Source organism: Gallus gallus, chromosome 19 (assembly GCF_016699485.2).
Source record: "Gallus gallus isolate bGalGal1 chromosome 19, bGalGal1.mat.broiler.GRCg7b, whole genome shotgun sequence".
Lineage (NCBI taxonomy): Eukaryota > Metazoa > Chordata > Aves > Galliformes > Phasianidae > Gallus > Gallus gallus.
This window is the reverse complement of record NC_052550.1, coordinates 7557572-7583498: the sequence shown is the minus strand read 5'-3', so window position 1 is coordinate 7583498 and position 25927 is coordinate 7557572. Positions and strand designations below refer to the sequence as shown.

The 25927-nt window shown below is 44.0% G+C and overlaps 2 protein-coding genes, 1 long non-coding RNA gene and 3 other non-coding genes across 18 annotated transcripts in view; 4 read left to right on the top strand and 2 right to left on the bottom strand.

The window, feature by feature from the left end:
• Positions 1-25927, top strand: part of TEX14 (testis expressed 14, intercellular bridge forming factor) — a 51247-nt gene that overhangs the window by 7231 nt on the left and 18089 nt on the right. For 3 of the 8 annotated variants that reach the window (XM_040650460.2, XM_040650461.2, XM_046902621.1), the window contains exons 3-11: positions 18484-18722; positions 22457-22571; positions 22810-22975; positions 23291-23427; positions 23872-23953; positions 24061-24191; positions 24561-24674; positions 25068-25191; positions 25527-25705. In XM_040650460.2, the coding sequence (XP_040506394.1) occupies positions 18587-18722; positions 22457-22571; positions 22810-22975; positions 23291-23427; positions 23872-23953; positions 24061-24191; positions 24561-24674; positions 25068-25191; positions 25527-25705 (1184 nt within the window). In that variant the 5' untranslated portion in view covers positions 18484-18586. Of the gene's footprint in view, positions 1-18483; positions 18723-20996; positions 21718-22456; positions 22572-22809; positions 22976-23290; positions 23428-23871; positions 23954-24060; positions 24192-24560; positions 24675-25067; positions 25192-25526; positions 25706-25927 lie in introns of those variants that run through there. The other 5 variants (XM_025141981.2, XM_046902622.1, XM_040650463.2 and 2 more) reach the window with 5 other exon arrangements.
• RAD51C (RAD51 paralog C) lies at positions 1582-18070 on the bottom strand. Of its 6 annotated transcripts, none has more exons than XM_040650480.2 (10): positions 17905-18070; positions 16725-16983; positions 16356-16522; positions 15682-15815; positions 12842-12973; positions 10506-10572; positions 7271-7331; positions 5351-5411; positions 2570-2612; positions 1582-1899 (listed from the first exon to the last, which is right to left on the bottom strand). In XM_040650480.2, the coding sequence occupies exons 1-10, from the start codon at positions 18020-18022 to the stop codon at positions 1841-1843; spliced, it is 1101 nt and encodes a 366-aa protein (XP_040506414.1). In that variant the 5' UTR covers positions 18023-18070; the 3' UTR covers positions 1582-1840. The 6 variants fall into 6 exon arrangements, 5 of the variants coding, with proteins under 5 accessions (XP_040506414.1, XP_040506413.1, XP_040506415.1 ...); XM_040650482.2 differs by lacking the exon at positions 2570-2612 and adding an exon at positions 4763-4874 and having other exon boundaries at positions 1776-1899; XM_040650479.2 differs by lacking the exon at positions 2570-2612 and having other exon boundaries at positions 5281-5411.
• LOC124417315 lies at positions 13614-15394 on the bottom strand. The gene is made up of 2 exons (XR_006931847.1): positions 14646-15394; positions 13614-13809 (listed from the first exon to the last, which is right to left on the bottom strand). It is a non-coding gene; the product is annotated as an uncharacterized LOC124417315 (long non-coding RNA).
• On the top strand, positions 19717-19930 carry LOC112530089. Its single transcript, XR_003071335.2, has one exon. It is a non-coding gene; the product is annotated as a small nucleolar RNA U3 (small nucleolar RNA).
• Positions 20996-21209, top strand: LOC112530098. Its single transcript, XR_003071344.2, has one exon. It is a non-coding gene; the product is annotated as a small nucleolar RNA U3 (small nucleolar RNA).
• Positions 21838-22051, top strand: LOC112530097. The gene has a single exon (XR_003071343.2). It is a non-coding gene; the product is annotated as a small nucleolar RNA U3 (small nucleolar RNA).

Below are 25927 nucleotides of genomic sequence, written 5' to 3'. Positions count from 1 at the left end.
CTTGGTATAACAGGATCAGCATTCAGCTGGGGCTTCTGGATGCTACTCTACTACAAACGAAATAAAAAGAACAGTCAGATGAAATGAATAGTGTATTGGATATGTCCTTGCACACGTAAGGATGTGCTGAGGATATTAAATCAAAACAATAACTTGACAGAAATGGATTTTTTCATAAACACCAAACAGATTAGGTAGCAGCCATCACTAGTAGCCAGCAGCGCTCCCTAAATATTGCTACGCCATTTGTAGTGCATGGTTTTCCTTGTGGCTACGTAGGCATGTGCACTGTGCTGGCTCCCCCTCCTCCTGCGCTGCAATACGTAGGAAGCTATTATTCCCAAATGGAGCATTTGCTTGCTGACATCACATGCCGTAGGACCCTTTTGTCTGCCTGTGTCTCCTGCACTGAAATGTTTGCCTGAGTCACGCATCCTGCTGTCTTTCTTCCTCTCTGTCATGCTTGCTTGAGAGCTTCTCCCTGACTCATGGTTTTAAAATTTTGATACAGCCCAGTTTGCTGTATGGCAACTGACTATTTTCCTTTTAATATTTCATTATGTAAATTATGTCTTAATACTATAATGATCCAAAAATCACTGTCACTTTTTTTTTTTTTATTGCAGCTTTTTAAATAGAGAGCTTTTGTGACTCAGACTCAGCACTGAATTTTGTTTCAAGGCAAAGTCAGTTTAGCGTTACTAAATTAAAAATTAAAGATAGTGACTCCCACAACTTGAATTTTCCATTTACTCTTCTGGCTGAGTTTCCTCAGCTATAACAGTATCAAACTGTGCCAGAAAGGGGGTCAGATGTGTGCATGTGTACTGACAACTGCTTCTCACAACTGAAGAAATTACCATTTTGCACTGCAGAACCTCTCTTCTCCTCTAATAATCTTATTGATTTGTTTTCTGTTAATAAAAAAGGACAAATCCCTGCTGTTTTTTCAGTGGATGATCATTCATTTAGTTTAGATTCTGAAGCTGCTAATATACTGCTGGTGTCTAAGCAGCCCAGGTCTCTTTTTTGTTAAATGGAAGTCACAAACAAAGCACATTCCAATTACAGAATTTTCATTCTGAATGCTTTGGTAAAAGAATATGGAAAGCTAAGGGCTGAACAGCAGTTTGGCTCAAGCTTGAGTAGTGATAGAACATTCTCACTTACCAAAATAGAAACATAAAATTGCATTAAATCTTTTGTCCTTTAAATCTAGCCTTTTTGTCTCTATTGTTATCAACACAAGATAAATGAGAAGTTCAAAACAATGCTTGACTGCCCTTGATCAAGGACTTAGCAGCAGGTAAGGGCTAACGCCCCAATCTGGCGTAGCATTAAAGCACACATTTATCTTAAAGCATCTCCCAGCAGCTCCACAGCTTTCTGCCCTGATTTGAGGCACCTGAGCAGATTGCTGCATGAAACCTTGTTAAAATTCAGATGCACACGGAAACAGATGACTGATCAAGAACTGTCATTAAACATACTGCACTGGATGCTTGCATTTCCTGTTGCTGTTGTTGTTGTTTTTTAACCCCAAGCAGTTGTATTCTTCATCTCAAAAAAGCTGAAGCCTCATTATATAAAATAGATTTTATTATAAAAGTAAAATTATGCCATACACAGATAATTTTTCTGCCACAAAAAAAAAAAAAATCATATTACAGTTTTAGCAATAAAATAAAGTCCAGAATGGAAATTTAAAGAGCCTCTCAGGCTGCCTCTGGCTGCATGTTCTCTACGTGGTTGTTCCCATGCAGCACAACTTTTTCTAACAGTTCTTTTGAATCGCTATTACTTTTCCTCTTCTCTCCGTGGCCGTTTGCGAGGGTTCATTTCAGTACCTTCTGCATTTTGGGTGACAGGTGGAGGCTGCACATCTCGGAAGCCCTGAGGCTGTAATATATAAGTAAAATCATGTGACATTACTTCTATAGATATAGAGCATGAGTAACACTAGTTCCCAGAAGATAAGAATGAGGCATGATGCTATCATTTATTTTAGATGAGTGGACGCAGAATGCTTCTAGATGAGGTTAAGCTCAGAACCGAAAGGTTTTTAACACACGTGGCCACTAGTTATTGTCTCTGCTTGCTTTCACCAATGAGCATACCATTTGCGTTTTACTCTAATAACCCCCACGACTACGTAGCAATGCTTCTCTGCAAATTAACTTATGCTGCCTATTTAAATAAATTAAAAGCCAAATCCTTCAGCCCACATTCAAGCCAAACTCCTGCAGAAGCAAGGAGATGACCACTGGATTAATTGCCTCAGCCATTTTCAGAAACAACGCTGAAAATCTTCTAAGACCTCTTTCTGTTTCATGCATCTATTTAATGAACTGAAAACATTGAGGAGACACTGTAAGAGGAGTGGATACCCGAACTGGCCTTTGCAGTCAGCAGAGACAGTCCCAGCATAGTGATTTATGGGACACAATGGGCTGAGTACCTTTAACTGCCAAAACCTAAATGTAGAATTGAAAACTAGATGCTGCTACATAGTAGAAAGCTTAAGATGATCTATTTTGCTTAGTACCAGTGGTATTTTCTGTTACATTACCTCGCAGTTTGATGATCTTAAAAGATTTTAAAAGATGGAAGGTCTGAAAAAACATATAGTTAAATGTCAACAGTTATTACATAACATTGAGATGTTATGTGAAGCCTTCTACTGCCTTATCTCCAAATGCTGTGTAGGGAGCATTGCTGACAGCTCAGTGAAGGACTCACTGTATTGCAGACTTAAGAGAGGAAAAAGCGTTAATCAGAAAAAGAAATTGTTCTGAGGATCCGAAGTGCTCAGGTTGAGACAACGCGGGGATGAGCACACCTCGGGAAGGCCGACACTTCAGCTTAGAGCAGTGTGAAAAATCAGGGAGAATTACTAGCAGATGTGTGACTTTTTCAAAATGCCACTATGTCCTGCACCAAGATGAATCCAAGATAAAACCAATCAAAATGTTTTGCTTGTGTCTCATCTCTGTATTTCTATTTCTAAATGCCTCACCTCACGTAGCCTGCTATGTTTTGAAAGGAACAAACAGCAAGAGGTGCCACAAGGGCAGAACTTGTGCGGTCCCTCTGCTATTTTAAGCAACTCAAGTGTTATTCTAAATAGCATAATGGGGAATCTTCAAGTTTAGTGTTTCACTGCTGCTTGCATCTAATCTCTGCTATTTCCCTTAGGCACAAAGGTGGATCAAAGCCAAGAATCCACTTAATCTAGCATGCTAGACTCTCAGTAAAAGCATTCCAGTGGCTATAAAGGCCAGAACATGATGAAGCAGGCTGCTTAGCGTGGACGTTTTGCATTTAGTTAAAGGCATGTATACAGCCTCTCTCCAGTGAGAAAGAAAACAAGAATTTTGGAGGTATATGCAAATATACCTACATGTTTTATATGGAGAAAACATGGCTAACTGAACTAAGGCTGAAAAAGGCTCACTTGGAACTGCATAGCTCCGATCACAGCTGTACCCATCTTGGGTTGTTCTTCAGTGTTTCCTGGCACCTACAGACTGCATCAAAACTGATGTCTTTATTACTTTAAAGACATTCTCATTGTTAGTCTGACAGACCCTTGAAAATTCAGGGAAATATGAACAATTCTTACTCAGAATACAAGTTCTGGATCCCTATTTTTTATGATCAAATAATCAGGTCATATTACCTGGGAAATTTAGATGAATCAGACGAGCCATTTACTCCCATGTGCTTAAATCAATTTACATTTCTATACTCTGCACTTAAGAATGAATCCTCATCAGCCTGTGAAAGAATTATTATTTCATTTGATAGGTGTTCCATAGCTTCCACGCTTTCACAGACTGGTGGCCGACCTACCAATGTGCTGAAAAAGAAACAGCTGGAAAAGAACTGGAGCTTCAGGCACTCAGTCCCATATTTCTCCCTTAGTGTACAAGCACCGATCAACCAGTTGTCAGAAGTACCAAACTATCTGATTTGCATTGAATTTAACAGCAGTTATAAGCCTAAGCATCTTGGATGATTTTTTTTAATTGTCTGCTGATTATACACAGATGTCCTGCATCATACTTGGAAACACTGAACACATATTTACATCTTCTAGTTTAACTACTGAGATGAGAATGAGAAATGGTAACAGCAAACAATTATTATCAGACCCGCCTTTCATGACAGCAACAGGAATAAGACATTTTTTACTCACAGAAATATCTGCTGAAGCAGCTCAACAGGATTAAAGGAAAAAACACAAGGATAATCTGAAGTTGTAACTAATCTTTGATTAGGATACACTCTCAACTGTACTTCAAGATCGTGTACCTTCACATGGATGAAGACAGCATAGCTGTTTTATAATATGTATAAAGCTGAAATGGCAATTAAACTAAGAGAATCCATCTGTTTGGCAGCTGCACAGAGAGGGCTGCACAGCTGCATCACATGATCTAAACAACCTTGGGACGTGGTCCCATTTTCCTGTCCAGTCTTTAGAGAACTGATATATAAATAAGTAAAAATAGTGGGTGCATTTAGAAGTGGAAAAAAACCCTTGATTTCTGCTCAATAGCTTGAGGACCTCATTTCAGGGCAGCATTAAAATCTGCAGGAAATGCTATGGCAACGTGTTTCCATGAGGACACAGAGCAAATAGTTATGGCATGTACCTATGTCTCTGTCATCTGAAGACACAAGAGCTGAGTGCTTAAACAATATATATTCTCGATATGTATCTAAGCACTCAACAAAGGAAAACTATCACAGGATTTACCTAGGGCTGAATAAGGACTCCAGCTGGAATCTCATCATACAGCAACAACAGAAGAAAAAAATATATACGTCTGTATATATGGCCTGGTCATAGGGTCACCAGTAGGACAGAGCTGTGAAAGATAGGAGTACAACCTCTGTTGAATCAGGCAACGTACTTAGAGCAGGGATCTGGAGGTCTCTAGAATACCATGAATGATTCTGGTCACCCTTGTCCTAAAAATGACAAATCGGAACAGATGCAGTGAAGAGCCACTGGGGAAACAAACAATCTGACGAGAGAAAGCAGCTTGGCTTCCTGAAGGAAGGCTCCGAGTGCAAGATTCTCCTCTGTAATTGCACTTAGGCCAAGAGTTAACATGAAGGGCAGAAACTATGCAGCACTGGGACAAGCAGAAATGGGCACAGGTTGCCTGTAAATTTGCTCGTTAACCTGGAAACATCCTGGTATTCCTGGCTACCTTCAAGAAGCTGAAAGGCAACACGAAGAAAGCAAACAGCATTCTCAGGTTTGCCTGCCTCTGACAATTTCTGTACTTCCAAAGCTTTGCTCCCATCTCTGTATCTCCATCCCAAGAGGAATACTAACTGTAATGTTATATGGTATGGTTGACTCCTTCTGACTCGGTGATTTGTACAATGTTGCCAACCTGGTTTATAAAAAAAAAAAAAAAAAAAGAGAGAGAGAATTATTGTCTGTGAATACAATAATAAAAAATCCTAAGTAACCAAATGACCAGACCCAAGTTTTCCCACAATTATGTGACAGGTGACCAGTGGAATTTTTGTGTGCATTTTCACAGTGGTCATATAAATTCTGGATGCCAAAATCCCATCCCCGTGCGACCTGTCAGCTCAAATACAGTACAGACCTACTAACAAAGAGCAATTAATTAGCCTTTTTCATTACAGTAATTCCTCACATTCTTGGAACAATATTAATTCTGAATTAATCTCAAATGCCACTTTCTTAAAATGCAAACAAAAACGGTTTCAAGCACAATTCTACTACTCCATAAAGCAACAGTTTTTGGCTTGGCCCCTCAATGCTGGGAGATACCTCAAGAATTCAAAAACTTCCAGGGAGTTTTTTTCCTAGGTGTTTCACAGCCTGGCAATATAACCTAGAGGATGCAGAACGAGAACAACATGTTCTGTTTCTAAGCCTGACCTTGCCAGCCACATACAGCATAACCTGGAGTAAACAGCTTCTCTTCTATTTCTTCTCTAACACTTCCTTGACTTCGTGCATTTAGAGTCTAAGCAATGCATCTTGACTTGATCTTACGCAGCACGTAGCCCAACAGGTACTTGCATAACACAGAGAGAAGATTGCAAAATACCTCAATAGCAAGAGATTTTTCAACCAGTTCTAAGGCTGTTAGTTTGCACCATGCCCACCTGCACAAAACTACAGCAACGCAATACCAATACAGAGAGTGTTCTCTCTGTACCAGGACAGCCTGCCAAGGATCCTGTTAATTATTTTTGTTTTTTTCTTTTTTTCCTCCCTGAGGTGCCATTCTATTAGAGAGCACGTAATTACAGCCCGAGGAACACTGCCACTTCATATTAGCTACGCAGGGAATTCCTCAGAACATCTAAGTGGTGGGTTGTACTTTACAGAATAGCCTAAATCCGAAGCTGCAGAAGCCATGCTTTTACAAGCACTCAGCTGGAGCTCTGCTGCATAACTCTGACTCAAAAGGATCTTTCCTCACTGCACTGAGAACCCTTGCAATTAAGCTCTGACATTTCCAGTAGCAAAGAGAAAGAAAGAGACAAGTATCATATTTAGTCAAAGGGCAGTAAAAAAAGACAAATGGATTCACAAATGGTCATCTTTGCACCTCAGTAACCTAATATAAAAACAACAATAACCACAACAGATCATCAGGTCCAAGTAGCTTATGCTACGAATGCAGCAGAATCTAGCTACTTCTGCTTTTTACAGGCACACAATTGTAATCCGAACTGCTATGCTTCTGCAGGCCTTGCTTTATATTAGCTGCATATTTCTAACAGTAGATGAAACATGTCTGCCTGTCTTTGGTTTGGAACCTGCACCTCCCAAATCACTAGCTGTGTTGCAGAAGGAAACAAAAAAAAGCTCTTCACTTCTGATATACAAAATTAACTTTTGTTCATTCCGTAATCATCATGTTGATGCAATTTCTGCCTTATAAAGACTGTTAACTAATCAGTGTTAATTTAATTCCAAACTAAACAGCCAGCTGTAATCATTCTGCATTGCCTTTCTTAGAATTTAAAAAAAACAAAATTCCACAAGAAAGTGTCACTGCACTTCAAGCTTAACAAGCAGAACTATGCACTACAACATTCCAGCAGCATTTTTGTTCACTGTTTGCAAAAGGATTAAGAAATCAAATGAAGGCAAGAGTCAAATTTAAAACCCTGCTTGGCCATAAAAGCCCATTTGAAAAAGATTCTCCAATGTCACACTTGTCAGTCCTACTGCATACCTTTACTGGCCTATATTTTCACTCACCTCTGAGTGTTGTCCCAGTGAAAGATTAAACGCACGGTAGCAGCATGTCCCCAGCTTTCTCCTGCATAACAGAAATGGCAGGCCTTTTTATTCATCTCCTTTAGAAAACAGCAGCTTCATAAATTGAATTGAAATTAAACCAGTCTTCAGAAAAAAAAAAACAACACAAAAAACCAACACCAAAAAAGTATGATTAAATATATGCATCTTTCTTGCAGTAACAACTCCCGTCCTTTTTATACATATAAGGATTTCACGTCTAGTTCATCAGATAGACAGAAACAATGAATAATCTCTGTGTTTTATAGAAAGCTTGATGCAACACCTGTGTATCTGTAGAAGAAATGTACATATACATATGAAGGACAGGTACTAGACAAATCCTGAAAACAGAGGCACTGTGAAGAAAAGATCTTCCTTATCACTGTAAAGAAGTCTAGGTAGTATGTCTAAATCCTACTTCAAAATTGTGGTATTCTGTCTCTCAAGCATAATTATGAGCAAACATCACTCCCTTTGGGATACATGCTTTGGGAGAAAGTCAATGATTACTAAAGTATTAAGGGCCCCTGAAGCAGTCTTCCACTTCTGACAGAAGAATGCAAACGAACACAACCATAAGTGAGGGGAAAAGAAAAAAGAAGGAAGTTTGGAATGTTACTGTATTTCATTGGAAATGGTCCTACTGTTTCAGCGCACACCTGGCAAGCTCAGACAATTTACAGACAGATTTATTGAGTGTTTTTCTCTGTTTATCCTGTGAGACATTTAGCATTCTGAAGATGGATTAGATTTTAAAAGAGTCGTTTGGGTTAAGTGCTGCAAGCCTGCACACAGCTCTAACTTCTGAATCACTTATTTGTTGGATCTCCATCATGTCAACAGGCCCACATGCCCTGTGTGCTCTGGTATTCATTATAGCACAGAGAAGAAAAAACATGATTCAATGATAGGGAAGACCTGGACCCTCTAGGCATCTTGCCAGATTCTGTTCCATTATACTGAAATTGAGATTGGAGATTTTGGTTATCAGATACAGTTCCGAGTCAGAGATCAAAAGGTATAAATTCCACACCAGCACGGTTCCAACTCTATTGAATATGAGAGAAAAATGCTACCATAAAATGAGACATTTTTGAGTTAAAACTGTTTGCAGATTAATATTTGACCTCTTTTCTAAATATATCAAGTAGAAATGTCTAGGAACAGCCAGCTTAGCTATCACTAGTGAGAAAGAGAGCTGCCCTCCATAAGGCTTTGACTTAATACCTTGCAGCATCTGTGCTTTTTTTTCCCCATCATAATTAGGAACTTCCCTTCTGCTAGGAAGGATGAGTAAGAGTTTAGAGATTAATGTTCTTGTAAAATCTTAGAAATTTCTAAGGCTCACCAGTCAATGAGGGGGAAAAAAAATATGCAGGGGAGGCAATAGAATTGGTTTTACTTGGGGTTTTGCTCCTGACCCATCCCTCAATAGCTAAAAGCAACCACAGACAAGTATGAGGTTCTTCAGCCTTTATGATGAGGCTTTTGAAACAGCCTCCCTTAAGAGCGGGTCATAAAAACCATCCTGTAATCCATCAGCTCAGTGCTTGCACTGAGTCTTTGGAATAAATTCACATCCAATTGAAAACAGCTTTGGACCACTCCAAAGTACTCAACTTGAGATACTGCTGTTTAGGACGAGCAGAATACCTCCTCGCTTGAATCTTTTACTAGCTGCTACAAACCCTCAATTTTGCAAGAGTACATCCTATTTAGTTTAGCTACACCATGTGGTTATGCATATTCTGGTGAGAGTCACAGTTTATGGTCAATAGGAAGTTATGTCAAATGACACGTTTGTAAAAATAAAAACATGCACCAGACAGTACCTGATGTCTTTGAGTTATAGCCTACTCTGAATCCTTTCACACTCCTTCCCGTCCGTATGACTTAAACACAGCAGATCTCAAACACTGCTGCTTATTATTATTATTTTTAAGATAGAATCTATCAGCTTTATTTCAGCTTATAGCCAGAAAGGCTGCCAAAAATAACTAATACTTCAGAGAGCAAGAGGCAAAAATGACAAAAAGGGTCAGGTACTGAAAGCTGGTTCTTTATCTGCATGCACAGCTCAAAGTTCCACATTCTCCAAGGAAATGATCTGTATTTGTTCATCTTATCTTACATCTGTGCCAAATGGTTCAATGCCTGTACAGACACTGAGAACACCTCTGCTTTTGTTTCCTTCTCCTTTCTCTCCCTCCTCTCCAGAACAAGGGGTTCATTACTTAGTTCACAGAAACTGAAGCAGTGGACAGATAATTTGTGCCCTTTAACTGCATCACAAAATAATGTAATTACAACCTGTAAGAAGAAAAAGCTCAGCACTTAACTCCTAATTTGTCTAGATCTCTACTTCAGAAGAATGGTTCTATTTTCCCGTGACCACAGCAGAAGACTCTGAGGTATGAGGGACTCTGCTCATTACAGGGCAAAATGGAATAGTCTGTAAAAAGAACACTTAAATTCACTATGGGCAGGCTGTAGTTGAAGATCCCACAGAGAACTTTCCTCTGTATCATAACTGCAGAGATTAATGGGCAGACAGTTCCAGCTGTGCACCAAATACAAAACACTTTTTCAAGTGTAATAAACAATTCAAATTTCATTGGAGAGGCAATGAATGATTCTCAGGATAACTGCAGTGTATTTTGAGGTGTATGACCACCAAGCTGTGGACATGTGTTCTCCTGTTATTGTTTAACTTATTCATCACATTCTTCCTGGCAGGAGTTTAAAGCCCCTACCTCCATTCCTACATTCTTTGTATGATCCATCACCAGCAAGCTTCATCTCAATTACCTCACCTGCCAGCAGCTTACTTATTATTTAAACAGTTGAAGCTTATGTGGCCCACTTTTGGCAGAAATGGGAGCCAATCAAACAAACAGCTCAGCCAGCACAAAGGATGTGACAGAGACCTCCAGCAGCGCTGGTGGCCTCCTTAGCTGACACTGCTGCAGCTGGAATACCTCCACAGCCTACGATCCTCAGGGGAAAGTTGCAACACATTCACTGCAGGTCTAAATCTAGCTACTATTCTTACTACCATGTGCTTCTCTTTAGAGTGTGATGCTGTCTTCTTAAAGAATACTGATAGATCTAATACAGAGTTTATTATTATTTTTTTTTGTTCCCAATGCCAAAAGGAAGGAAGTTGTACACACTGCAAAAGCTGAACACCTACCTAATGCAGGTACCAACATGGACTGGTTTTGTCCAAACCTTGTTGTCATTTGGTTTGTCAGAACAACCTGAAAGAGGAAACAAGCAAACAAACAACATTTTCAGAAAACAAACACAGTACTGGGAGGGAAGGCTGGCATTTCTGAAAAGTTCTTAATCAAGTAGTAACTTGAGCAAAACTCTTGCCAATTGAAATGAAGCGTTTGTGTTAACAAGAAGAAACTATAAAGGTGCCTCATCTTTTCCCCCATAAACAAAACAAAACAAGAAAACTCTGTAAAATATATTCTCAGTTTGCATGAAAGGAGCATTTATTCCATTCAGGGTTAAATAAAAATAAAAACAAAGCCAACTCCCCCTAAATTTCTTCCTCTCCAAGGGACATAACTTGTATCTTCCATTGTATTTGTACTGAATACCATTTGGATCTGTATTTAGATGCACATGTCTTGTATTAGCCCTCTATAAAGTGATAACAATTCAGTCACTGTGGTTTAAGTGAACTTGATGCTGCACAAAGCATGTACAAACCTAGTGATTAACAGAATTTCTGCACCTTATAGTCTAAAAATGCGCAAGAGAGTACAATACAAAGCAGGATGGAAGTGAACAGACAGAGCGGGGGAGTGTTTTCGCAGCACGAATCACTCGTAGGAGGTTCACAGACAGTCTAGGTTAGATCTCTGGTAGAAATGAGGGTGGGTGAGACAGAGAAGAGCCAGGAATATTAATTGCAAAGTTCATTAAAAATGAAAAAAAAAAAAAAAATCGTATCTATCTTAAACTCTAGGGATTTTCACTGTTTGATATGCATGTGTGATTCTTCCTTGAACAGTCAGAAAAGAGCACTGAGCACAGAGGGCACACGCCAAGATGTTTATATAGCTGAAAGCCCTGAGACATATACACTGCACATCTGAGAAAGGTTCCTCATCCTGAACAGGTGATAGCAAATCCACCAAGGCTGCCCATCTCACTGCTGGAAAAGGGTTGTTCTGGGCACTCCAGCACAACCCACTGAGTTCAGCTTTAGAAACTAAAGAGACCTACTTCCTGCCATATCAGAGCACTCAGACTGCCCAGCTTTGCTGCCAGTCAAGTAACTTCTGGTATGCCAGCTGAATTTAATTCCACATAGCTTGCAAACAGTCTAACTCAAATACTAACAAGAAGGTCCCTGATCTAAACCATTTCTGAAGCCCTGTGATTGATCACTTCTTTATCAAGTGTTTATTTAGCAACTGTTTGTTCTAAACTGCTCACTTGTTCAATAGAAAAGTTATGTTTCCCTTGAACAAAGAAGAAAAAAGGCTACACAATGACAACCACTTCCTTTCAAGGTCACCAGGTACCCAATTTATGAGTGAAAGCACTCAAAACAGGAGGCTGTGCAAACGAAGCAGTCACATAACATTTGTTTCCCTTTGTGCTTGCACCAAAAGGAGGAACCTTCATAATTCACATCAGGGAGGAGAGGGGTACACCTTCAGCAGTAAGCACAGTCACCGAACCGAGGCAGAATGTGGAGCTGTGCTCCTTCCCTTCCTGCAGCTAATAGAGGATGCACAAGGGAAGGCTTATTTTTAGCAGTTACGAACAAAAACCAATTGCATGAGAGAGCTGTGGGTGACAAGGAAGCAAATCACCTGGAAACAGCTACAGAAGCAAGCACCATTTTGAGACTGTGTAAGCTCTAATTCCTGAACAATGCTTTTCTGTACTTCAAAGGACTTGTCAAAACAACTTCTGGAACAGATGCAGCTTCTGAGTGCCATCTGCTGGCTACCCGGCTGCACCTTGGTGGGCCTCCATACCAGCACAAATGGTGTAGCAACAATGCCCAGGAAGGAGGCAATGAGTTTGCATGGGTGCCAAAACAGCAAACCAAACTCCAGCAGATAATTGCTTTTCCTTCCTAAGAACAGATCCTCTGCTAAGACAGTTTATTTTTAAACTAACAGGAGTTGTTGTATTCCAAAGAATTTTATTGTGTGCACTTTACAGGTAAAAAATAGTAAAGAAGCATTCTATTTCCAACCATGTTCTGAAAGAAGATTATGTGAAACCATGAAAAAAAAGACATGCTAGGATTTAAGATTCCCAGGATGCTTTTTATTCAATGTTTACTTATTTTGGCAAGACCAGAATTCTTCCATCTATCCAGCTTTGCCTGTGCTATCTATCTGTGCTTCCAATCAAACTGACAAACGTTAAAGGATATCCCTTCAGCTTTAATTTGCTGCCTGTAGACTAATTACAGATCAGATTGGCTTCATTCTTTGTTATACATTTATTCCACAGTAACTCTTTTGTGATGTAACTCTGCCCCAGACCTACCGCTGATTTATGATCATTTGCTATGATGATCAGCTGCTGTGCCAGACCATTCAAAAGCCGTGTTCGAAGCGAGAGGTCCTCAAAGTCATGGCGAAAGGGAAATGCAATTCCATCAATTACCACCAGTCGGACCTCAATATGGAAGAAAGGGAAAAAAACAGCCATTACTCTCCTACAGACTGATAATGAACAGCTGTAAGGTTCCTCCTTAAGAGCTTCGGCATGTTTTATCTATGGTAATACGTTATTTGATGCTCTGATGTGTGTGACAGCATAACACTTACCGTTACTGGAGACAAACAGCAGCACACAAAACAGTGCAGGGTAAAGAGCCTTAAGCTCCAAACACACTGGGTAAGTGCAGTACTGCATTATGCACAGACAGAAGCTCAGACTACATCTGCATTAGCTTGAACAAAACGCTGCTCTAAACCTTTCCATTATTTAACTCAGAACAGAGCTGCTGTTCCAAGTCTTTCCAGTTTCAAATCTCATTCACTTAAAGCTCACTTATCCCTGGTGCAGAATACAAAATGACAAAGCTGGACTTAAGGTCTTGAAGAAAAGCTGTAGAGAAAAATCAGAAACGTATTTTTGTCAACTCTCCAGGAACACCATTTTATTTTACCTTCTCCCTCAAAAAATGAAGTCCAAACCATAGCTAGAAGACATGCTGTTTGCAGTCATTGTTAAGATCATCAGATTCTATGGGTACTGTCAGTTTTGGAAACATGCATTTTCACAGATGCCTTAAGTTATTCCAGATGCTGTGTAATGGAGCTGAGTATCTGCCTTGCCTGGAGATGTTTGCTTTGCTGAATTATTGCTTTTGTAGTAATTGTTAGTTGAAGGTAGAATAAAATGCTGCTGCAGGCTCATCACACTCGAGACAGCATACAAACATTAGTCTGGGATTTTGACTTATACTAACTTCATTTGTTGTAGCTGTTCTGATGACCCAAATTTGTCTGAAATACAGAAGGGAGATGGATTGCCTCAGTATTCACATGCTGTCTCTAAAATCCCAAATATCTGCAAGTTCTTGTGTTAACGTACAAGACAAGCTGGAAACAAGAACATGCTGATTTTCTGTATTATTGATTTAACTTGTTACTGGAAAGTAGCTTTGTGGCTGGAACACACAAGCCTGCAACAAATATCATACTGTGAAATGGCCCTGAGGCTCCAACTGAAAAAAAAAAAACCCAACAAAAAACCAAAGAACACCGAGTAGTTAGAACTAAAATATGATGTTCTGCTGTTAATTTTTTTCTCCCTTCATTTCTGTGAGCCGTTCATCCTCCTCTTGTGTAATTTTTTGACTGGAAAAAAACAATCAGTTTAACAATCTGAGCATGACTCACATTAGAAGGGAATGTTTACATAGTTCAATTACTTCCCTATCAGATTAATACGGCGAGGTAAGATGGAATTTAGTTTACTTTCTGTTGGTTGCATTTGTTACAAAATGGCAAATAATATGGCCTAGTTTTGAATGCTTTAGATCTACTTGAGAAAGCTTGATAACACATGCCTGTCACACGTCAGTTTGTCTTTACGTGACATAATGAATTATGTTTATTATGACAATGACATTTTCTAACTTTTTTTTCATATTATTGGTATTTCTCATACCAACAAGATCTCAAAGTAATGCATATTACCCACTGTCTTTCTCTTACAACTCCGTATCCTCTCCTTGGAGGTTTTCCGGTAGTTTCAATCTCAACTCTAGATTTGCAGAGGGATCACACTAATTTTAATGAGATTTGGACTTCAGTGAGCAATCTGTCAAGTCACTTACAGCCTGTCCAAGGAATCACCAGAAGGTCGTATGGTTTTCCTGCAACCTTCAGTATTTCAGGCTCCAGGCCAAGCATCGATAATCAGCACAGATGGCACCAAAGAACTGCAGCCCAGTGTAACTGCGCTAATGAAGCCATGTACTTTCCACAAGAGCAAACACAACAGGGCACCGTTAGTAACTGGCAGAGAAAGGGAAATACCAGACTATACTAAGCAAAAGTAAGACTCCCATCTGTGCTTTCAAGATGATAACAGCTTCCAAAAATGGAAATGATGTGCAAAAAACAATTTAACTAAACAACACTGATTTGTGCTCTGATGCAATGAGGCAGAAGTTTTGTTCCCCAAATCCTGCTAGGGAGTGATCTGCTATGTAGAGATCTGCTGTATAGAATCTAGAAATCTGGAAAGGAGGTGGAGAAAATCTGCCTTGCTATAGCATTCTGCTAAGAACTAGATACTAGGCAACTTTTTGGCTGTAGTCCACCCAAGAGTTAAGCTGCAGGCTTTCGTTGCTTGTAGCAACAGAAGATGTACTGGAAAGAAATCAGAGTCACTTTCTGGATGCCAAGATGTGCAGGATGCTTTCGGCTCTACATGATCTTCTGGGAGGTAAAAACTGGCACTAGGTCATCCTGATCCCCCTGCACAGTGGCCACATGCACACAGCTCAGACTCCTGTACAGCAGTTTTGTGATGATTTCTACTTTAGTGATCGAAGAAATATAACCTTTGTGGCAACACATCCAGTACCTTTGCCTTAAAGTTGAGATTCAGGATGGTGGCAGCATTGGTAACCAAAGTTAATTACTCTCAAGAGTCATTGGGACTGGAACAGAAAGCAAACAAGTAAGCAAACTTTACATTTGTACTCTGGCATCAGCCAATACAATATTGCCAAGCTGATGAAGTTCCAATGTGTTACTCTTCTTATATCAGAGGAGTATTTCTGAAAGCATCAAATGCAAAATGAGTGTTGTCGTCGGGTAACTCCATTATAACCCTTTACCTTTCAGTTCTGCAATAGATCTTACCTTTGAGTGTTCTGAAAGAAAGTCTGGGAGGAGATAGACCTGTGCTAGAAGCTCTATGTAGTCACGGCAACGGAAGTAATATATGTGAGAAAGGATACTTTCAAGAGAAAAAGTCTCCAAAGCTTGTAGGTGATCTGAGAATAAACAGATGAATAACCAAGTAAAAAATCTGTAGGTACTAGCATACTGCTGCCCTCATTATTCTACCATTCCACGTATAGCAACACTAGCAGCAAACCACCCAGAAAGTCTGTTAAGATAAACCAGCGAAGGTAAAGAGTGTGAGAAACATATCTTCCATCTGGTTTGAAAGTCAGGAAGGCAGTGAGCAGATGCTCTCTCAGCATTAGCACACATACACGCTGGAGCCTCCAAGGGAGTGCTCAAAACATGAAAAATTAGCTTATGAAAAAGAACTCTTCTGATCACTTCCAAAGCAGAACACCACAATGAAACATCACACAGAAACAAAGTTACTCTTAGGAGATCAGCTCACTCTGCAGTATGGCTCTACAGTCACACTGACGCAGTTCCGGGTATGATACATGGAGATGGAAGTAAAAGGCTGGCAGCAAGAACTGCTTAAGCAAGCACTGCTGCTGAAACCCTTCAACTGCAAAATTCACTCTTTGGAAACAGCCCACTAGACAGAAATAAATGGCTCCGCAACATACCTTCTTCTTGATGAGCTTCAGCAATAAGCTGGCAATGCCGCACACAGGCAGTTGCAATATCCGCTGCTCTGTCTACCATAAAACTGCCTTCAGTATCAATGAACACTGCTTCCCCAGCTACACCCCCAAAGCATTCCGGGATCTGGACGTCCACTGCCAACTGCATACTGTCATGGGAAACAAAGACAAAAAGGTAAATAAGTACCTTGCAAATCTCCCCCTCTGAACTTGTTACATTTCTGCTAAGGAATAGGGCCAGGAATAGGAAGGGATAGGGCCATGATAACAAGATGAACTCTCCCCATAATTAAATTCAACAAAGAAAAGCGATTCTCTCAGTCGCACAGGAGTAATCTAAAAAAGAAATACCATAGCTGTGTTTTCCCAACACCAGGTGCTCCACAGATCTCAGTAATCTTTGTCAGCTGCACGCCACCTCCCAGAATGTTGTCCAGTGCTGAACAAAAGGTGATGATGAAGCCCTGCGTTTGCTCTTCTTCCAGAAGTTCCAGAGCTGTGCACTTCCTGGTGCTGCCTGACCCGCCGGCCGTCTTTGCTGCATCACCAGCACATTCCTGCCTGACAACCTGTAATGCTTCCAGTGCCTCTTCTCTGGAGATCCCAATCTCTAGAAGAGACAAAGTCACGAGAAGTTGCTTTGTTTTTACAAGCAATTTATTTAGAATACAAACAGAAAACACAGCTTGTTTGGCAGAACCCGATACTTCTGCTGCGTGACACAGAATTATTCATCTTTCTAGTATAAAATGCACACAGCTTGCCAACACATTCAGAACTAACGATCCGATCTGCAAAACTTGGAGCAACGATGCACTGAGGCATCAGGAGGCAGTGAGCAATCTGCAAATGAACGCCAAAACGGTCGGCCACAGCCGTGCTTAGGACCAGGGAGAGCAATTCAGGGCAATTCACCTGTAGTGCACTGAGCGTACTGTTGAATTAAGCCCGTCTGAAGCAAGGAGGTCCCTGAGGGAAGTGCAGAAGCACCCGCAGATCACAGCGGGGCGGCCCAGGGCTGAGCACAGCACAGCACAGCACAGCACACGCTATTCCAGACCTGACAGAGCAATGCCTGCGAACATCTCCACGTGCTTACAACGTATTGCCACAGCGGGCCAAAGCACGGCCGAGCAGACTGAGAGGCCTGCCAGCCTCCTGAAAAGCAGTTCGTGTAACTTCACAGAGGTTCCTTTTGTGTCACGCGTGCAGAACGAGGAGGAACGTGGCAGAAGGCTGGTTTATTTCTCAGCGCTATCACTCAGCACACGTACAAACAGCGACCGTTTCGTTTCCCTCTCCCTGGAGGCGCCCCAGGTCCCCCACGGAAGCTCCCAGAGCAGAAACCTCAGGACGGATAACACACTTCAGCTTCTCAAGCCGCTTAACGCGCATTAAGCCCTGACACGAGCACAACCCTGCTCCAAGCCGGGCCCGCCCGCAAGGCGCTTCCAGCTTCCGCAAGGGGGGCGCGCCGAGCCGAGGCACGGAGCGGCCTGCAGGCCGGGGAGAGCCCGCCCCGCGCCGGTACCTTTGCTCAGCCCGCAGGGGCCGGTCTCCAGCAGCTCCTGCGCTGTTTGGAAGCCGGCGGCCAGCAGGCGGGCGCGCAGCGCGGGGCTCAGCGGCAGGCTGCCCACGTCCCGCTGCATACCGCCCTGCGCGGCGCCAGCGCGGCTCTGACGGAGCGGCCCGTGCGCATGCGCGATGGGAGGGGGGGAAGGGAGGGTTGAGGGAAGCGTCTGCGCACGCGCGGGCCGTGGAGGCGCGAGGCGCGTGGGCACGTGACCGGGGGCTGCGGCCGTTGGGCGCTGGCGGCGCGAGGCCGTGAGGCGGCGGTGAGGAACCGTGGGCGGTGTTGGGCCGGGTGTGGTGGTTGTGGGGACGGGAGTAGATCAGAGGGCAGCGGTGCTGAGCAGCTGCGAGCCAGAAGTGGTACTGGTGCTGTTCTCTCTTTGCTCAGATGCCTATTGGCTCTCCCCTGTGCCATCTCCTCTTAGCGCTCTGCCCGAGCCGCCCGTCAGGGCCTCACAGCAGGCTGTGCTCAGACGGCTCGGCCTGTGGGCAGCCAGCAGCCGCACCGTGCTGATGGCCCTTCTCTCCGTGTTGGCAGGGTTGTCGGCCGCTGCTGGCAGCTGAGCGTCCTGAAGTTCCTGAAGCCTGAGATAACCGGAGCCGTGGCACTGTGCAGCCTTTCCTCATCCTGAGGCAGGAGGATGGCTCACGCGCTGCCTCTGCCCATTCCCTGCCCGGTGCAGCTTGGAAGTTTGAAAGGAGACTCTCTGGAAGCTCAACTGCATGAGTGTGTCCGGCAGGGGAACTGTGGGAAGGTGAAGAAGCTCCTGAAGAAAGGTAAAAACTTGCTTAGAAAGGGCCTTGCAGAAAAGCTCTGCTTTGAACCATGTGCTTATATCTGTGGTTTAAAGGAAAAAAGGAGATAGAATCAGAATGCTGGCCATCAATTCAACTTTCTTGTGGAGATATGTTTACAAAAGCTGTTGCTTTTGGCCTTCTTGGCAAATGGCGCTAATTAATAACGTGCTTTTGGCTGTAAGGCTTTCAGGGCCTCGGTCGTAAGTGATGGAGGTTCTGTAAAACTCAGTTCTGGAGGCCTGCTTTAGGAACATACAGAGGGGATCTTCAGCTTTCAGCAGGGTGGTTAAAGTGTGGGTTTACATATTGGTGTTTTTAATGACAAATCAGCCCTGGTGCTTGGTGCATTGTATTTCGCTGTTAAAAAGTAGAAATCCGTTCCTAAATCGGTGATTCAGAGAGCAGAATGCTGATAGCCTGAAAGTGCTGAACACAGCAACGAAAAGCAGCAGCATTTCTAACACAGGGAGCTTCGGATGTGGTATTCTCTAGAGATGGAAGAAATATGACTATACAGATGAATTGTAGGCTTGAAGGTAAATTTTCCTAAATGTTACTGGACACTTAAATCTCATGCTCTGATCTGTAAGAGCGTGACTCCTCCATAGCACGACTGCCCGGCTGTGCTATCGAGGGCTGCCCGGCGGCTGCGGGCGCCGCTCCCCGCCGCGTCGGTCGGTATGGAGCGGCCCTCCCGCAGGGGGCGGTGTCCCCGCCCCTTCCTGAGAGCGGCGCTTCTGATTGGTCGGCCGGGGCGAAACATGCAGATAAGGGCACGGGTCGGATTTGCAGCGCCGGTTTTTTGGGGGTCCCGCACCGGGGCCGGGGGTCACGAGCGGCAGCGGGAGTGCGGGTGTGTGCGGGGAGGGGCGGTGCGGGGCTCGGGACAGGGCTGGGGTTGGGTGCGAGCGGTGTCCGTGAGCTCGAGGGCGGTGCGCGGCGGTGGGGTGCGCGGCGGCGGTAGTGGCAGGTTAGGACTATACTTTCAGGGATCATTTCTGTAGTTGGTAACTAGAGGAGTGTGATCGAAAGTGTCCGGCGTCACAAACCACGAGGAGGAGCAGCGTGTTCTCTCCTGAGCGCGAAGCGGGCGGGCGGTGCTGCTTGTGCAGGAGCCGCCCGTCATTGATGACCGTTCCCGTCCCACTTGGTTGGGTCTGGGAGGGAGAGAACACAGGCTGAGTGGTTTGTGCCTTCTTATTATGCAGTTAAAAAAGCAGAGCAATTTTGTTAGAGCGGTGTGTGGCTGTTAGTAACTCGACAGGCAGGAGCAGGTTTCTCTTGTTCCATGTGTGCCCCAAGTTTGCTGTGCTGCAGCTACGGCCGAGCTCGGGAAAGCTGTGCAGCTGTAGGGCCGCCGTGGGGCTGCTTTGCTGCTCTCCAGGGGGATGGCAGGAACGCGCTGGGTTTGGCAGCGCCTGCTGGCTGTTCCTGGTCTTGCAGCGCTGCCCTGGAAGTGGGGCAGCTTTTGGGGCCGGGTACATCACCTGCTGGCACAGGAGGGTTCAGGCAGGATCACACAAACAGAATTGTAGGGGCTTGGAGACCTCTGGAGATCCCCCAGTGCAAAGTAGGTTACATAGGAAAGCACCCACGTGGGTTTTGAATACCTCTGGTAAATGAGACTCCACCACCAATCTGGGCAGCCTGTTCCAGCGCTCTGATGCTCTCAGAGCGTTCCGGTTTGTGCCCACTGACCCTTGTCCTGTTGCTGGGCACCAGGGAAAAGAGCCTGGCCGCATCCATTTGTCTCCTGCCCACTGTATATTTATAACCATTGATCACATCTCCTCTCCGTCTTCTCCAGGGCTCTCAGCCACTCTTTCTGAGGGCAGTGCTGCGGGTTCCGATCATTTTCTGTAGCGCTCTGCTGGATTTTATCCAGCATTTTCGCGGCCTCGGATCCGCGGGTACTGCCGGCAGTGCGGGTGGCGCCGCGCCTGCGCGCAGAGCTCGAGCCCCGCTGCGGGCCGAGTGCGGGGCGGTGTCTCCGCCCCTTCCTGAGAGCGGCGCTTCTGATTGGTCGGCCGGGGCGAAACATGCAGATAAAGGCACGGGTCGGATTTGCAGCGCCGGTTTTTTCGGGGGTCCCGCACCGGGGCCGGGGGTCACGAGCGGCAGCGGGAGTGCGGGTGTGTGCGGGGAGGGGCGGTGCGGGGCTCGGGGCAGGGCTGGGGTTGGGGGCGAGCGGTGTCCGTGAGCTAGAGGGCGGTGCGTGGCGGTGGGGCGCGCGGCGGTGGTAGTGGCGGGTTAGGACTATACTTTCAGGGATCATTTCTGTAGTTGGTAACTAGAGGAGTGTGATCGAAAGTGTCCGGCGTCACAAACCACGAGGAGGAGCAGCGTGTTCTCTCCTGAGCGCGAAGCGGGCGGGCGGTGCTGCTTGTGCAGGAGCCGCCCGTCATTGATGACCGTTCCCGTCCCACTTGGTTGGGTCTGGGAGGGAGAGAACACAGGCTGAGTGGTTTGTGCCTTCTTATTATGCAGTTAAAAAAGACAGAGTTTCAAATGCGAAGGGTAGCGGTCCAGAGGCACCTGCGGGGTTTCCCAGTAGAGTGCTCTGGCTGTTTACCGTCGTGCCATGCAGCACGAACTCGGGGCGGCTCTCGGGGCCGGATGTGTCTCCACCAGCGTAGAAGGGTTGGGGCAGAAGCTGCTCGCTGTCAGCGCAGCCCCACTCACGGCTGTATCCGGTCACACTCGCTGAGGCAGTGCCCGGTGCCGCAGCGCGGAGAGCAGTTTCGGTGCCCCGGTTCCGCTGGCGCACGGACAGTGCAGGCGGAGCGGCACCCAGCAGGCGATACTGCGCCTGCGCGGAGCCCAGGACCCGCCCCGTGCCGGGAGCGGTTCGTCTGATTGGTCGGCCGGGGCGAAACATGCAGATGAGGGGGGCGTGTCTTACCAAACTTTCCTGCGCTGCGTTTTCGGGGTTCCGCACCGCGGCCGGGGGTGGCGGGCAGCGGCGGGAGTGCGGGTGTGTGCGGGGAGGGGCGGTGCGGGGCTCGGGGCAGGGCTGGGGTTGGGGGCGAGCGGTGTCCGTGAGCTCGAGGGCGGTGCGTGGCGGTGGGGCGCGCGGCGGTGGTAGTGGCGGGTTAGGACTATACTTTCAGGGATCATTTCTGTAGTTGGTAACTAGAGGAGTGTGATCGAAAGTGTCCGGCGTCACAAACCACGAGGAGGAGCAGCGTGTTCTCTCCTGAGCGCGAAGCGGGCGGGCGGTGCTGCTTGTGCAGGAGCCGCCCGTCATTGATGACCGTTCCCGTCCCACTTGCTTGGGTCTGGGAGGGAGAGAACACAGGCTGAGTGGTTTGTGCCTCATTAAAGGGTTAAAAAAACAGAGTTCAAGATTAAAAGTTGGGGTCAAAATGCTCGTCTCTTTTTTATGGCCTGGCTCCTGGAATACTTTTTTCTTGTCGGTGGGATGTTGTGCTGTTATTCATGCTGATCTGTGATAGAGCTTTGCTTCAGACGTTTGTATTTCATTCATACGGAAACCCTGCATTAGCTATGCGTGGTGTATGTAGAAAGTTGCAAGGAGGATCACTTATACCATCTTATCAATATTTCTCAATCTATATAATTATACTTCTTATTCCCAGTATCTCAGCAGGAGCACAGCAGTCACCTTCACTGTTAACAGTCCACTGCTTGCTCTTTCTTTCTTTTCCTCTAGGGGAGAAAAACACTCCCAGTCATCTCTGATTTCCTTGCAGGTACTTTTGTTGATGCTGTCAATTCCATGGGCCAGACCTCTCTTTTCACTGCTGCGCTGTTAGGCCTTGGTAAGATAGTGGATGTGCTCCTGGATTATGGCTCAGACCCTAACCAGTTAAGTACACAAGTATTTCTATTTAAATTGAAACTAGTAGTTAATCTGTTAGAATTTTTAGTCTGTGTTGTGCAAAGCTTCTCAGAGATAAGCAGGTGCTTAATTTTCCTCATATTATGGTATGTTATTGCTTTGCTATACATAAGCATGATAGGTAGGCAGCTTTTTTTTCCTCAGGCTCAACTTTTAAGGTGTGGTAGGGGTTGGTTCTGACATTTCTGCTTTAATGCTCCCCAGTCGCTGTTATGATGGAAGCACTCCAGTCCACGCAGCAGCTTTCTCAGGAAATCAGTGGGTTCTTAGCAAGTTACTGGATGAAGGAGGTGACCTGAGAGTGCATGATGAAGGTGGGAAAAATCCCCAGTACTGGGCTATGTCAGCTGGGAAAGAAAGCAGTGCTCAGGTAGGTGCTTGTTGAAGTGTATGTGCACTGAGTATGTGCTGGGCATGTGTTCACATCTTAAAGTGAGGAAACTCCAGCATTTCAGAGAGCAATAGATGGATTTTATGTGTTTGAAAAAATATTTAACTTTTTCTTTTTTTTAACTTTCATGACATTTTGAAGTCCTAATGATTGAGATTAAAGTCAGGTTTTGCTGAGGCTCTGTCTGTGCCCATAACTTGTTAGGACCATCATGTGTACTTATATGAGAGGAAAATGACAGCCCCTTGTTTTTGAAGTTCTGAAGTAACCTTTTCCTTTCCATTCCCCATCCAGATGCTGGAATTCATACAGCGTTGTACATTCCACATGCAGGCTGCTATTCAGAATTTTCCCTGTGATCCAGTGAGGAAGATTTGCTCATCAAAAGCATTGGTTTCCAGTCCATCCAGGTTTGGTGGCCTTGTTCAAGGGTAAGAATATATTCTCATGCATTGAGGAACTTACTTTTCTGGATTCTTACCTCCATGTTATCTTAAAAGTAGCTTATTTCTTGACCTTTTTGGTCACTGTGAATCTTTTAGAGATGTGTTTCCAACCACTCATGAGCTTTTATGTCAGACGTTAGGAAAAATACATACCTGTGAAGAGAAAGTGGTGCAAAATGTCTATATATATATATATATACACACATTACTGGCCATCTTGCTTTAAACAAATGCCTATCAAAACAGTCTATTTTGTAAGGTTTTAATTACTTGCACAATAGTTTGGGATTTCAGCAGTTGCATTACACTTGCTATGTGGGACCAGGCAGGCATGATGTTTGAAATACATGGCTGCTGCTTTGTTTCTGTGCTCTGTCTTAGCCTCAACATACTAGTCACTCGTGTTGTTTGTATGTTTTTGATACTTAGAAATGCTGACAGTCCTCTGGGTAGATTTCTGAAAGATGAAGTTAATGCAGCCAAGAACATCTATAGCTTTGGTTTTGGAAAGGTAAGATGCTATGGATAATGTTTTTCTAATGCTATTAGTTTTGGCAGATGTGATACCTCTGGAACTCCTGCACGTTCCTTTTGGTTTATGTGCTGGTGCTGTTTCAGTTCTATCTTGCAGGCAGCAGGCATGTAGGGTACTTGGCATCTCTCCCTATTATTGGGGAAAAAGAAGTGGTTCAGGCAGATGATGAACCAACGTTTTCTTACCATGTTGGACCGTGCATGATCATGACAAAGTGAGTGGCATCAAAGGGACTTCAGCCCTTCATGTGCAGCTGTTACTATAAAGTAGCAAATTGTCAAACAGGTGCTTTGTTTGGATTGTTTTCATTGTGTGTTCAATACTCTTCCATTACTTTCTGTCACGACTTCAGACTCCTTTGGTATCTGTGGGTTGCTCTTGTCCCTTCCAGCATATAGGTGGTGATTCACTGATATCAGTGTTTCGTTGCTGTTACTATATACTATTGCCTGGATGATCAAAATAAGGGCATTGTTCCTAACATCAGGAGTCTTAAAAGCCTTACAGAGGTCTTTGTAAGTAGTACTTTAACTTGAAAAAAACTTGTTTAAAGAGCATATTACAGATACTCTTCTCCTCATAGCTTGATGTGGGGGAGCAGCAGAGTGACAGTGAAGGAACTCAGCTTTCAGCCCCATCAGAACTGTGCTAAGCTACGCTTAGCTGATCTTCTCATTGCAGAGCAGGAACATAGTAGGTAAGAGACAACCAATGTGCAGTGGCTGTCAGTGCTCCTGGGGTCTGTGAATGGGAGAAAGTGTGATTAACCTCAAGAAGACTGTCAGGTTGCATTTGCAGTTTCTCTCCAAATGAGAAATACAGATTTATTTTTTTTAATTTTATTTCTTCTATCTCTTCCTGCTCCATTTTCTCCCCTATGCATAATACAGAAGAAGGTGATATTCTCTTCTCACACAAATGCTTCACTGCATGTTTCATTTGTAGCTTGCTTATAGATTCCCCTAGAAGCAACAGTTTGTCTATTTAGATAAGTTGGAAGTATTCATGTAGTATTGTTAAAAAGACCCAGAAGGGCAGGACTCTCTTTGGATCTCAGATTCACTACAACTTATTTCCTTTCCCTTTGCAGTAAACTCCGTCACCCACATTTGCTGCAGTTGATGTCTGTCTGTCTGTCCAGTGATTTGGAGAAAACCCGTTTAGTGTACGAGAGGGTCAACTTTGGTTCTTTGTACAGCATCCTGCATGAAAGGGTAATTGGAATCCTTGCTTTTTAAATAGAACTTATTTGAATGTTTGAATACAAACAGCTAAGATACTGCAGCTAAAGGCAGAAGAGTTGAAGAGCTGATTGTGCTACAGGGTGAATTTTGGCTTCGTAAATATCTCTTAATTACTGTTTAATGTATTAGTATAGTTTGGTACCCAGAACATATGCATTGTTCAGCAGGTGCACTTTGTATGATTTTTAGGACAGTATGTTTCATTTTGTTGTAAATGAGGAGGCAAAGAAAGCCATGGTTTCTCACTACATCAGGCTTCAAAGACGTGCAGTGCAAAATCAATAACTGTGTTGGTTTTTTTTCAGCGTGCAGAATTCCCAGTGCTGCGCATGGAGACTATTTTGCATATACTTCTTCAAATTAATGATGCTTTACGTTTTCTGCACTCCCGTGGATTTATCCACCGTACAATTACCTCCTATGCTATTCAGATTGTTTCTTCTGGTGAAGCAAAGCTATGCAACATGGAATACATGATAGAGAGGTAGAGAATTGCCTTACTATGGAAACACAAAGTTAGTGCTAAATTCTGCTGAAGTGATTAGTAGATATCTAGTCATCAGGAAGGGCATTCCTCTGCCTCTGAATGAGGCAAAAGAGAGACAGGAGAGAAACATGCTAAATTCTTGAGGGGCACTTTACACATTTTATCGAGGTAAACTACTTGATACTTACATTTCTCTCTTCTTTCTCGTAGTGCAGTCTG